Source organism: Bison bison, unplaced genomic scaffold (genome assembly GCF_000754665.1).
Source record: "Bison bison bison isolate TAMUID 2011002044 unplaced genomic scaffold, Bison_UMD1.0 scf7180017864338, whole genome shotgun sequence".
In the NCBI taxonomy this organism is placed as follows: Eukaryota; Metazoa; Chordata; class Mammalia; order Artiodactyla; family Bovidae; genus Bison; species Bison bison.
In genome coordinates, this window is record NW_011494910.1 from 4884799 (window position 1) to 4897402 (window position 12604).

A 12604-nucleotide genomic window follows, 5' to 3' on the forward strand; every position below is an offset into this window, starting at 1 on the left:
CCTTATGATCCAGCAATCCCACTGCTGGGCATACACACTGAGGAAACCAGAAGGGAAAGAGACACGTGTACCCCAATGTTCATCGCAGCACTGTTTATAATAGCCAGGACATGGAAGCAACCTAGATGTCCATCAGCAGATGAATGGATAAGAAAGCTGTGGTACATATACACAATGGAGTATTACTCAGCCATTAAAAAGAATACATTTGAATCAGTTCTAATGAGGTGGATGAAACTGGAGCCTATTATACAGAGTGAAGTAAGCCAGAAGGAAAAACATAAATACAGCATACTAACGCATATATATGGAATTTAGAAAGATGGTAACAATAACTCTGTATACGAGACAGCAAAAGAGACACTGATGTATAGAACAGTCTTATGGACTCTGTGGGAGAGGGAGAGGGTGGGAAGATTAGGGAGAATGGCATTGAAACATGTAAAATATCATGTAGGAAACGAGTTGCCAGTCCAGGTTCGATGCACGATGCTGGATGCTTGGGGCTGGTGCACTGGACAGCCCAGAGGGTTGGTATGGGGAGGGAGGAGGGAGGAGGGTTCGGGATGGGGAACACATGTATACCTGTGGCGGATTCATTTTGATTTTTGGCAAAACTAATACAATTATGTAAAGATTAAAAATAAAATAAAATTAGAAAAAAAAATATATTCTGTATACTCTTCCTTTGTTGGATATATGATTTGCTAATGTTTTCCTCTAGTTTGTAGTTTGATTTCTCATCCTTTTCACAGATCTTTCACAGAGTTAAGGTTTTTAATTTTGGTGAGGTGCAACTTTTCAATTTTCTTTTAGGCATCATTTTATTGGTGTCAAGTCTAAGAATTTATCATTTAGTCTTTGATACTGTGTGCTTGTGTGGATCTATTTCTGGGTTTTCATTTTGTTCCACTGGGTCTATTTTTCTGCCAACACCACACTGTCTTAATTACTATAGCTACATAGGAAGTCAACGTTGGGTAGAGAAATTCCTTTCACCCCCTTTTTGTTTTTCAAAATTGTTTTAGGTATTCTAGGTTCTGTGTATTTCCATATAGCTTTTAGAATAAACTTCTCTATGTCCACAACAAACTTTGCTAGAATTTTGGTAAGTCTTGCATTCTGTATAGAATTTGACATCTTTAAAATGTCTAGTCTCCCAATTCATGAATACAATGCTCTTTTCCATTTACTTAAGTCTTTTAAAATTTCTTTTTCAAAATTTTGTAACTTTTAGTGCATATTTTATATACATATTTTATTATATTTATATCTATATTTGTATCATTTTTTTGGAGCAATGGTAAATGGCATTGTCTCTTAAAGTTTGATTTTCTCATATCTGTTCTTGGTATATAGTAATATGATTGATTCTGTGTGTTGATCTTTGTCCTGCTGTCTTACTGAACCCACTAAACTAGTTCTGAAAGATTTTTGTTTTGTTTTTGTAGGTTGCTTGTGATTTTCTACTTAAACATTAATGTCATCTATAAATAGAAACTTTTTTTTTTCTGCCTTCACAATGTGTATGTCTTTTATTTATTTTTCTTTCCTTATTGTGCTAGCTAGAACTTCTAATTCTATGTTGAACAACCACGGTGACTGTGGACACCCTTGCCTTATTCCCAATCTTGGAGAAAAGCTTCAATCTTCCACCATTAAGTATGTTAGTACAGGCTTTTTTTTTTTTTTTTCTTTTTTAATAGATGCTCTTTATTGAGAAGTGCTCCTCTATTCTTAGTTTACTGAGAGATTTTATCATGAAAGGTTATGGATTTTTAAAAAATGTTTGTTATTCATCACTGTGCATATGATCACATAATTTTTCTTTCTTTCTTCCTTTTTTTATCCTGTTGGTATGATGGGCTACATTGACTAGTTTTCAAGTTTTAAAACTGTTTACCTCAAATAAGTTTCATTTGGACATGATGCATCATTGTTTTTACAAATTCTTGGGTTGATTTTCTAATATTTTGTTGAGGATTTTTGTGGATACTTTTAAGAGAAATAAATTGGTCTATATTCTTTTTTTTGTACTATGTCTGAATTTGATATATGAGTAATTATAAGCATTATAAAGTGAGTTAAGAAGTGTTCTTTTCTCCTCAGTTTTCCAGGAGATATTGTGGAAAATAATTTTTTTAAAAATATCTGACAGAATTCTCCTATAAAACTATCTGGGCTTATATATTTCTTTTTCTGTACTCTTAATTATGAAGTCAATTTCTTTAATAGTTCTAGGATTACTCAAATTGTTTATTTTGACTTTGTTGCATTTTGTACTTTTCAAAGAATTATTCTTTTTCTTTTAAGATGTTGAATTTATGAGAATAAAATTGTTCATTCCTTTATTCTTCCTTCAATGGCTTCAGGATCTGTAGTGAAATTCTCTGTTTCATTTCATGATATTGCTGACTTCTGTCTTCTACCTTTATCAATCTTATAAGAGATTTACCAATTTTATCATTTTTTTTAGAGTCAGCTTTTTGTTTAATTATTTTCTTATTGTTTTCCTGTTTTAAACTTACTGATTTCTGCTTTTGTTTCCTTTTTCCTCCTTGCTTTGGGTTTATGGCTTCTTCTTTTTTCATGTTTCTTGAAGTAGGAATTTCGATTCCTGATTTGAGAACTTTTCTATTTTCCAATGTAAACATTTATTGCTATGAAACTCCATTTCAGCACTGATTTATCTGTGTTCTACACATTCTCTTATGTTATAGTTTCATTTTTATTCTGTGTATTTAATTTCCTTTGAGATTTCCCTTTGACCATGGATTATTTAGAACTGTGCTATTTAATTTTCAATTGTTTTGAGATTTTTCTCTTGTCTTTCTGTTATTTGTCTCTAGTTTAATTCCATTACAGTCAGAAAATATACATTGCATGATTTAAATTTTTATATGTCTGCTGAGATTTATTTCATGGTCCAGGATATAATTTTTCCTGATGAATTTCTCTGGGTGCTTGGGAAAATGTGTATTCTGCTGCTGTTGAATGGTTTCCCTGTAGTCTTAATGCGCACTTTTCTATTTACAAGTGATGTTGAGCATATTTCATATATCTGAAAGATGTTCAGCTGATGCTGAAGCTGAAGCTCCAGCACTTTGACCATGTGATGAGAACAAATGACACATTGGAAAAGACCCTGATGTTGGGAAAGATTGAGGGCATAAGGAAAAGAGGGCGACAGCGGATGAAATGGTTGCATGGCATCACCGATTCAATGGATATGAACTTGGGCAAACTCTCGGAGATGGGGAGGGACAGGGAAACCTGGCATACTACAGTCCATGGAGTTGTGAAGAGTTGGACACAACTTGGCTACTGAACTACAACAAAAAGATATCTATATTTTTTCTTTTTAAATGTCAATGAATTACAGTATTTTTTTCTCACTGTGTCATCTTTCCTTTGACTTGTCATCCTTTCCTTTCACTTTCCTTCCTCTTTCTTGCCAAGCAAAATGTATGTGCCATATCTGTTGAACTTATCAATCTTTTTTTTTTTTTAAAGGCTTTTGGATTTGAGTTATAGTCAAAAGGCTTTCCTTGCTTGAAGATTGTAATTATCCACAATTATTCAACTACTTTTATGGTTTAATGTTTTAATTCAGAGTTCAGAGGCACTAGCCAATTTTATCTTTCCTTAGGTGGATTTCATATTGTCTTGCCACCATTTATTAAAGTCCATGATTAATTCTCTGGTTGGCTTCCCTGGTGGCTCAGATGGTAAAGCGTCTTGGAGACTGGGATTCGATCCCTGGGTTGGGAAGATCCTCTGGAGAAGGAAATGTCATCTGAAAATAATGATACTATTATTTTTCCTTTCTAATTTTTTTTTCAGCATTTTTAAACCATATATATTTTTTGATCTGTTTTAGATTTACAGAAAAATTATGAGGATAGTTCAGCTACCTCCCATATGCCCTATACCAAGTTTCCTCTAGTGTTAACATTTAACATCAGTGTGACACCCTTGTTACAACTCTTGAAGCAGTATTGAGACATAATCATTAGCTGAAGTCTGACCTTTATTCAGATTTCATTCAGTTCAATTCAGTTCAGTCACTCAGTCATGTCCGACTCTCTGTGACCCCACAAATCGTAGCACGCCAGGCCTCCCTGTCCAACACCAACTCCCGAAGTTCACTCAGACTCACGTCCATCGAGTCAGTGATGCCATCCAGCCATCTCATCCTCTGTCATCCCCTTCTCCTCCTGCCTCCAATCCCTCCCAACATCAGAGTCTTTTCCAATGAGTCAACTCTTCACATGAGGTGGCCAAAGTACTGGAGTTTCAGCTTTAGCATCATTCCTTCCAAAGAAATCCCAGGGCTGATCTCCTTTAGAATGGACTGGTTGGATCTCCTTGCAGTCCAAGGACTCTCTAGAGTCTTCTACAACACCACAGTTCAAAAGCATCAACTCTTCGCCACTCAGCCTTCTTCACAGTCCAACTCTAACATCTATACATGACCACAGGAAAAACCATAGCCTTGACTAGACGGACCTTTGTTGGCAAAGTAATGTCTCTGCTTTTGAATATGCTATCTAGGTTGGTCATAACTTTCCTTCCAAGGAGCAGGTGTCTTTTAATTTCATGGCTGCATTCACCATCTGCAGTGATTTTGGAGCCCCCCAAAATAAAGTCTGACACTGTTTTCACTGTTTCTCCATCTATTCCCCATGAAGTGATGGGACCGGATGCCATGATCTTCATTTTCTGAATGTTGAGCTTTAAACCAACTTTTTCACTCACCACTTTCACTTTCATCAAGAGGCTTTTTAGTTCCTCTTCACTTTCTGCCAAAAGGGTGGTGTCATCTGCATATCTGAGGTGATTGATATTTCTCCCGGAAATCTGGATTCCAGCTTGTGTTTCTTCCAGTCCAGCGTTTCCCATGATGTACTCTGCATATAAGTTAAATAAGCAGGGTGACAATATACAGCCTTGACGTACTCCTTTTCCTATTTGGAACCAGTCTGTTGTTCCATGTCCAGTTCTAACTGTTGCTTCCTGATCTACATACAGATTTCTCAAGAGGCAGGTCAGGTGGTCTGGTATTCCCATCTCTTTCAGAATTTTCCACAGTTTATTGTGATCCACACAGTCAAAGGCTTTGGCATAGTCAATAAAGCAGAAATAGATGTTTTTCTGGAACTCTCTTGCTTTTTCCATGATCCACGGATATTGGCAATTTGATCTCTGGTTCCTCAGTCTTTTCTAAAACCAACTTGAACATCAGGAAGTTCACGGTTCACGTATTGCTGAAGCCTGGCTTGGAGAATTTTGAGCATTACCTTACTAGCATGTGAGATGAGTGCAATTGTGCGGTAGTTTGAGCATTCTTTGGCATTGCCTTTCTTTGGGATTGGAATGAAAACTGACCTCCTTTTCCAGTCCTGTGGCCACTGCTGAGTTTTCCAAATTTGCTGGCATAATGAGTGCAGCATTTTCACAGCATCATCTTTCAGGATTTGAAATAACTCAACTGGAATTCCAACACCTCCACTAGCTTTGTTCGTAGTGATGCTTTCTAAGGCCCACTTGACTTCACATTCCAGGATGTCTGGCTCTAGGTCAGTGATCACACCATCGTGATTATTTGGGTCATGAAGATTTTTTTTGTACAGTTCTTCTGTGTATTCTTGCCACCACTTCTTAATATCTTCTGCTTCTGTTAGGTCCATACAATTTCTGTCCTTTATCGAGTCCATCTTTGCATGAACTGTTCCCTTGGTATCTCTAATTTTCTTGAAAAGATCTCTAGTCTTTCCCATTCTGTTGTTTTCTTCTACTTCTTTGCATTGATCGCTGAGGAAGGCTTTCTTATCTCTCCTTGCTATTCTTTGGAACTCTGCATTCAGATGCTTATATCTTTCCTTTTCTCCTTTGCTTTTCACTTCTCTTCTTTTCACAGCTATTTTTAAGGCCTCCCCAGACAGCCATTTTGCTTTTTTGCATTTCTCTTCCATGGGAATGGTCTTGATCCCTGTCTCCTGTACAATGTCACGAACCTCAGTCCATAGTTCATCAGGCAGTCTATCTATCAGATCTAGGCCCTTAAATCTATTTCTCATTTCCACTGTATAATCATAAGGGATTTGATTTAGGTCATACCTGAATGGGCTAGTGGTTTTCCCTACTTTCTTTAAGTCTGAATTTGGTAATAAGGAGTTCATGATCTGAGCCACAGTCAGCTCCTGGTCTTGTTTTTGTCGTCTTTATGGAGCTTCTCCATCTTTGGCTGCAAAGAACATAATCAGTCTGATTTCAGTGTTGACCATCTGGTGATGTCCATGTGTAGAGTCTTCTCTTGTGTTGTTGGAAGAAGGTGTTTGCTATGACCAGTGCATTTTCTTGGCAAAAGTCTATTAGTCTTTGCCCTCCTATTAGTACCACTTTTCAGTTTCAGGATTCTATCCAGGATAACATGTTACTTTTAGTTGTCACATTCCCTTGGACTCTTGGCTGTGATAAGTTCCGAGTGTTTCGTTGTTTTGGGTGACCTTGTCAGTTTTCAGGACTACTGGTACTTTGAGGATGCCCCTCTGTTGGAATTAGTCTGATGTTTTTCATGGTTAGACTGGAGCTGAACACAGAAGTTGGCAGTCAGTGGATCAGGGTTAGGTACTACTGTTTGCTCTTAGACTCAGTATCCTTTTTCTCATTATTATGCTAGCAATTTTATCTCACATAAAATACTTATACTGGCCTTTGCTTTCTTCTTCTCGACTTTAGCAGAAACAACTCTAATATTTCCCGCCTAAGTTTGGTAGGGCTCTGTCTCCACTGTTTCCCATTATATTGGACATTTTTGCTAAGAATGCTTGATTTTTTTCAAATGTCATTTTCTTCTTAGATTTATTCATGTATATATTAATCTGATCAGGCTGTCACAGCAATAGAAATTTATTTTTACAGTTCTGAAGCCTGGAAGTCCTAGATTTAGGTCTGATAGCATTCAGTCACATGGCCTTCCCTCTGCACATGCATGAGGTTGAGAGAGAGTGAGCTCTGTGATGTCTCTTCTTATAAGAACTCTAATGCTAGTGAATCAGGGCCCCTCCTTTATCACTTAATTTAGCCTTAATTACTTCCTTACTCCAGATACAGCCATACTGGTGTTGAGGGTGTCAATATATGAATTTTGGGAGGACACATATATTCAGTTCATAACAATATATTGTATATTGATATGTTTCCTAATTTTGAAGATTCCTTTCATTTTTTGTATAAACCTATTTGATTATGGTATGTTTCTCTTTTGAAGTGTTTTTAAATTTTGTTTATTTTATTCAGGAACTTGTTATTGATATTCAGGATATATTGATATATAATTTTTTTTTTAAGTAACAAGTTCTGGAAGAATTACTGAGACTTGTTTCAAGGGCAAGAATAACAAGATGATATATAATTTTTTTTTAAAGTAACAAGTTCTGGAAGAATTACTGAGACTTGTTTCAAGGGCAAGAATGACAAGATGATAATCAGGAAGTTAGTGATTTATGAGAGTAAGCCAAACTCTAGTGCCAGAAGAATGATTCAAATTAGAGGTCAAAATTTTTTTGTTAATCAGCAATTTATCTGGATCTTCTATTCAAATGAAACTATATAGGAAACTCAAGTATATTTTTACTCTTTTGTATTGCTTTATTTGTAGCTTGTTAGATAAAGAGTTTAAGTGGAGTTCTAAGATTCTGAATGCAAACCTTGACATTTACTTTTTTTTTATGATGAATATATGCCCTGTAGAAAAAGCTTAGTAATATGGTTTAAAAAATAAGTAAGTAAAAGAAAAATGGAAAAATAAGTCTTTCTCCTTGATATGATGAAATTTAACTCCACATTGGCCTAAATGGTAATTAGTAATCAAGAGATCATTATTTTTTCATTTTTAATGTTGAATAAAATTTCTTTTCATCCAGACCTTATTAACTGGAAATTTACACTTAGAATAAGACAAATTCCACTAAAATCTCTGGCCTCTCTTATTCAGATATTTCTTGATTGGCTCAGCTACTAGTCATTGTGAGATCCAAGATAAAGGAGTTGACTGGAGTGATCCTCTCCCTCAATGTATAAGTAAGTAAAGACTCCTTATGACTTGACTATAAACCTAAACCATGTTAGGTAATAAAACACCTGTGCCTCTTTGTTGCTTATTGTACACTCCATTAGAATTTGCATCACGAGCGTTAGATTTGTAAGTATGCCTTCCCTCATTATTTCTTCCTCTTCATTCATCTCAGTTGTCAAGTGCAAGCCTCCTCCAACCATCAGCAATGGGAAGCACAATGGTGGAGATGAAGATTTCTACACATATGGCTCTTCTGTCACCTACAGCTGTGACCCTGACTTCTCAATGTTAGGCAAAGCCTCCATTTCTTGCAGAGTGGAAAATAAAACAATAGGTGTCTGGTATCCAAGCCCTCCTACTTGTAAAAGTAAGTGACAATACTGAATGTATTAAAAGAAATGGAATGATTCAAAGACAAACTAATCAAGGCAAAGTTAAATTAATTCACTTGTTCAGCTACTCATATGCTATTATTAGTCAGAAAGCATAGGCTATACTGCAATAATAATCAATACCAAAATCCCCAGATTTTTTTAACAGTAAAAACTTTGTTCTTTGTTTGGTTTTTGTTTGTGTGTGTGTATATATATATATATATATACACATATATCAGTCAGTCAGTTCAATCACTCAGTCGTGTCTGACTCTTTGCAACCCCATGGACTGCAGCATGCCAGGCCTCCCTGTCCATCACCAACATGTAAATGTATGAAAGTGAAAGTGAAGTTGCTCAGTCACGTCCGTCTCTTTGTGGCCCCATGGACTGTATGTAGCCTACTAGGCTCCTCCGTCCATGGGAGTACTCCAGGCAAGAGTACTGGAGTGGGTTGCCATTTCCTTCTCCAATGTAAATGTATACATATATACACATTTTAATTTTTTTTTAGGCTCCTTGTTAGTGCACAGCTCACTTGGGAAATCCTCTAGAGGGCAGTCATTTACATGGTAATCCAGATTGTTTATATCTTCTGACAACTCCCTCACAAAACATCCAAAATCTCATCTGTTCTGTACATCTGCATCTAAATTCCTGTTCTGCAAACAGGCTCACCTGTACCATCTTTCTTGATTCTGCTGCTGCTGCTAAGTTGCTTCAGTCGTGTCCGACTTTGTGCGACCCCATACACGGCAGCCCACCAGGCTCCCCCATCCCTGGGATTCTCCAGGCAAGAACATTGGAGTGGGTTGCCATTTCATTCTCCAATGCATGAAAGAGAAAAGTGAAAGTGAAGTTGCTCAGTCGTGTCTGACTCTTAGCGACCCCATGGACTGTAGCCCATCAGGCTCCTCTGTCCATGGGATTTTCCAGGCAAGAGTACTGGAAAATGGGTACATATGCATTAATATACAATATTTTTGTTTTTCTCTTTCTAACTTATTTCACTCTGTATGACAGACTTTAGGTTCATCCACAGCACTACAAATGACCCAATTTTGTTCTTCTATTTTTTGGCTGCAGAAAATAGCACAACATTGTAAAGCAATTATACGCCAACAAATAAGTTAAGGAAAACCACGAAACTTCCACAATCAGTTCATCAGGGGATGTGAACAAGTAGACAGTCCTGGGCTCATATGTTCTTTGACTTGGAAGTAAAATATCTTGCTTTTCATTAAAAATTTTGGCCAAACTAGTCCTTTGTTTCTGCCTAGTATAAATGAAATAGGAAATATAGTTTTCTGTTTCCCTGGAACAACTAGAAATATGGGTGGACACCACACTTGTAATGTTAACCACGTATGTATACAGGGCACACAAAGTCATACCAACGTTAGCAGATCAAAAGTAAAAGATAAGCATAGAAGATATTTTACCTTTCATTTCTAAAAGCCATGCCAGGATCAGGAATGACTCATCTTACTGGTATAAAACACCTCTAATTGTGGCATTTAATGGACTTTAACAACACAGTGTCATTTACTGTTTTGATTTAGTACAATGCTGGGGCTAAAGAGATAATTGTGAAGAGTTCGAAATGCCTAGAGTCTCACTGCAAGAGCTGGAATTGACAGGACCTGAGGCTGGAAAGTTTGCAGGGCTAGGTTATGAAGGACCTTGTCTGTCTTCAGAACTTCAGAACAGACAGAATGTCTGTGAAGGGCAGACATTGAAAGGCTTTAACCAGGGGAGTAAATGTGCTGCATTTTAGAAGGAGAAGTCTGGCTATAGAGTGAGCAACAGTTTGAAGTGGGACAGAACTTAACCCATAGACATCTGCTGCAGCTATCCAGCCAAGTAGTGAGGCTGGTTTCAGCCGAGGCAATGGCAGTTGGCCTGGAGAGAAGTTGAGAAATGCTGAAGGAATTAAAAGTGGCAGGACTGACAGGTCTTGATGACTGATGGCTGTGGGGTGGTGGGGGAGGGGGGATTCGTTCTGTGCTTGTGATCTGGGATGCCCTGGCTGCTCTACATCGCAACCATCACATCAATTCTATTGGCCACTGAACATGAAAGTGAAAGCTGCTCAGCTGTGTCTGACTCTTTGCAACCCCATGGACTGTATAGTCCATGGAGTTCTCCAGGCCAGAATACTGGAGTGGGTAGCCTTTCCCAACTGGCCACTGACCCACCACCAAAATCATCCAGGAGTGTAAGCCATTAGAAGAGGAAGATTTTGGGGTCTTTGGAATTTGGGTTTTAGATATTGATTAGGGGTTTTTGAGATATAATTGACACATAATATTAATTTCATATGTACATCATAGTGGTATGATATTTGTGTATATACAGTGGAATTGATCACAATAAGGCTAGTTGACATCTTTCACCATACATAGTTACAAAATAATTTCTCTTGTGATGAGACTATTAAGACTCTACTCTCTTTGCAACTCTCAAATATGTATTGCAGTGTTATTAACTATAGGCACCAGGCTGTAGATCACATCCCCATGACTCATTTATATATCTGGAAGTTTGTACCTTTTAACCCACATCACTCATTCCCATTGCACATTCCCACGTCTGGCAACCACCAATCTATTCTTTGTAATGATGAAATGGGTTTTTCAAATACTTTCTTCTTTGATGAGAAATATTAGGACTTTATCCACATGGACTATTATGACAGGACCTCATTTTGCTGAGATTCCTAAGAATTAAAAGCACATACATAAAGCTTTAAAATATTTTCTTTGTATGTACTTGATGTAGGCTTGTATCAAGTCTCCCTGAGAACTATATATCAATAGTAATCACATCATTATCGCCATTTCTCTTTTATTTATTTTTTCTTTTTTTGTATATTTTTGCCTCCTTTGTCAAAGATAAGGTGTCCATATATGCGTAGATTTATCTCTGGGCTTTCTATTTTGTTCCATTGATCTATATTTCTGTCTTTGTGCCAGTACCATACTGTCTTGATAACTGTGGCTTTGTAGTAGAGCCTGAAGTCAGGTAGGTTGATTCCTCCAGTTCCATTCTTCTTTCTCAAGATCGCTTTGGCTATTCGAGGTTTTTTGTATTTCCATACAAATTGTGAAATTATTTGTTCTAGCTCTGTGAAGAATACTGTTGGTAGCTTGATAGGGATTGCATTGAATCTATAAATTGCTTTGGGTAGTATACTCATTTTCACTATATTGATTCTTCCAATCCATGAACATGGTATATTTCTCCATCTATTAGTGTCCTCTTTGATTTCTTTCACCAGTGTTTTATAGTTTTCTATATATAGGTCTTTAGTTTCTTTAGGTAGATATATTCCTAAGTATTTTATTCTTTCCGTTGCAATGGTGAATGGAACTGTTTCCTTAATTTCTCTTTCTGTTTTCTCATTATTAGTGTATAGGAATGCCAGGGATTTCTGGGTGTTGATTTTATATCCTGCAACTTTACTATAGTCATTGATTATTTCTAGTAATTTTATGGTGGAGTCTTTAGGGTTTTCTATGTAGAGGATCATGTCATCTGCAAATAGTGAGAGTTTTACTTCTTCTTTTCCAATTTGGATTCCTTTTATTTCTTTTTCTGCTCTGATTGCTGTGGCCAAAACTTCCAAAACTATGTTGAATAGTAATGGTGAAAGTGGGCACCCTTGTCTTGTTCCTGACTTTAGAGGAAATGCTTTCAATTTTTCACCATTGAGGATAATGTTTGCTGTGGGTTTGTCATATATAGCTTTTATTATGTTGAGGTATGTTCCTTCTATTCCTGCTTTCTGGAGAGTTTTTATCATAAATGGATTTTGAATTTTGTCAAAGGCTTTCTCTGCATCTATTGAGATAATAGTATGGTTTTTATTTTTCATTTTGTTAATGTGGTGTATTACATTGATTGATTTGCGGATATTGAAGAATCCTTGCATCTTTGGGATAAAGCCCACTTGGTCATGGTGTATGATCTTTTTAATGTGTTGTTGGATTCTGATTGCTAGAATTTTGTTAAGAATTTTTGCATCTATGTTCATCAGTAATATTGGCCTGTAGTTTTCTTTTTTTGTGGGATCTTTGTCAGGTTTTGGTATTAGGGTGATGGTGGCCTCATAGAATGAGTTTGGAAGTTTACCTTCCTCTGCAGTTTTC

General features: G+C 36.7%; 1 protein-coding gene across 1 annotated transcript in view; it reads left to right on the forward strand.

The window, feature by feature from the left end:
* The window catches only part of LOC104998882 (zona pellucida sperm-binding protein 3 receptor-like), an 84620-nt gene that overhangs the window by 20649 nt on the left and 51367 nt on the right, over nucleotides 1-12604 (forward strand). The window contains exons 5-6 of the mRNA XM_010854267.1: nucleotides 8000-8085; nucleotides 8253-8447. Of these exons, the coding sequence (XP_010852569.1) occupies nucleotides 8000-8085; nucleotides 8253-8447 (281 nt within the window). The remainder of the gene's footprint in view (nucleotides 1-7999; nucleotides 8086-8252; nucleotides 8448-12604) is intronic.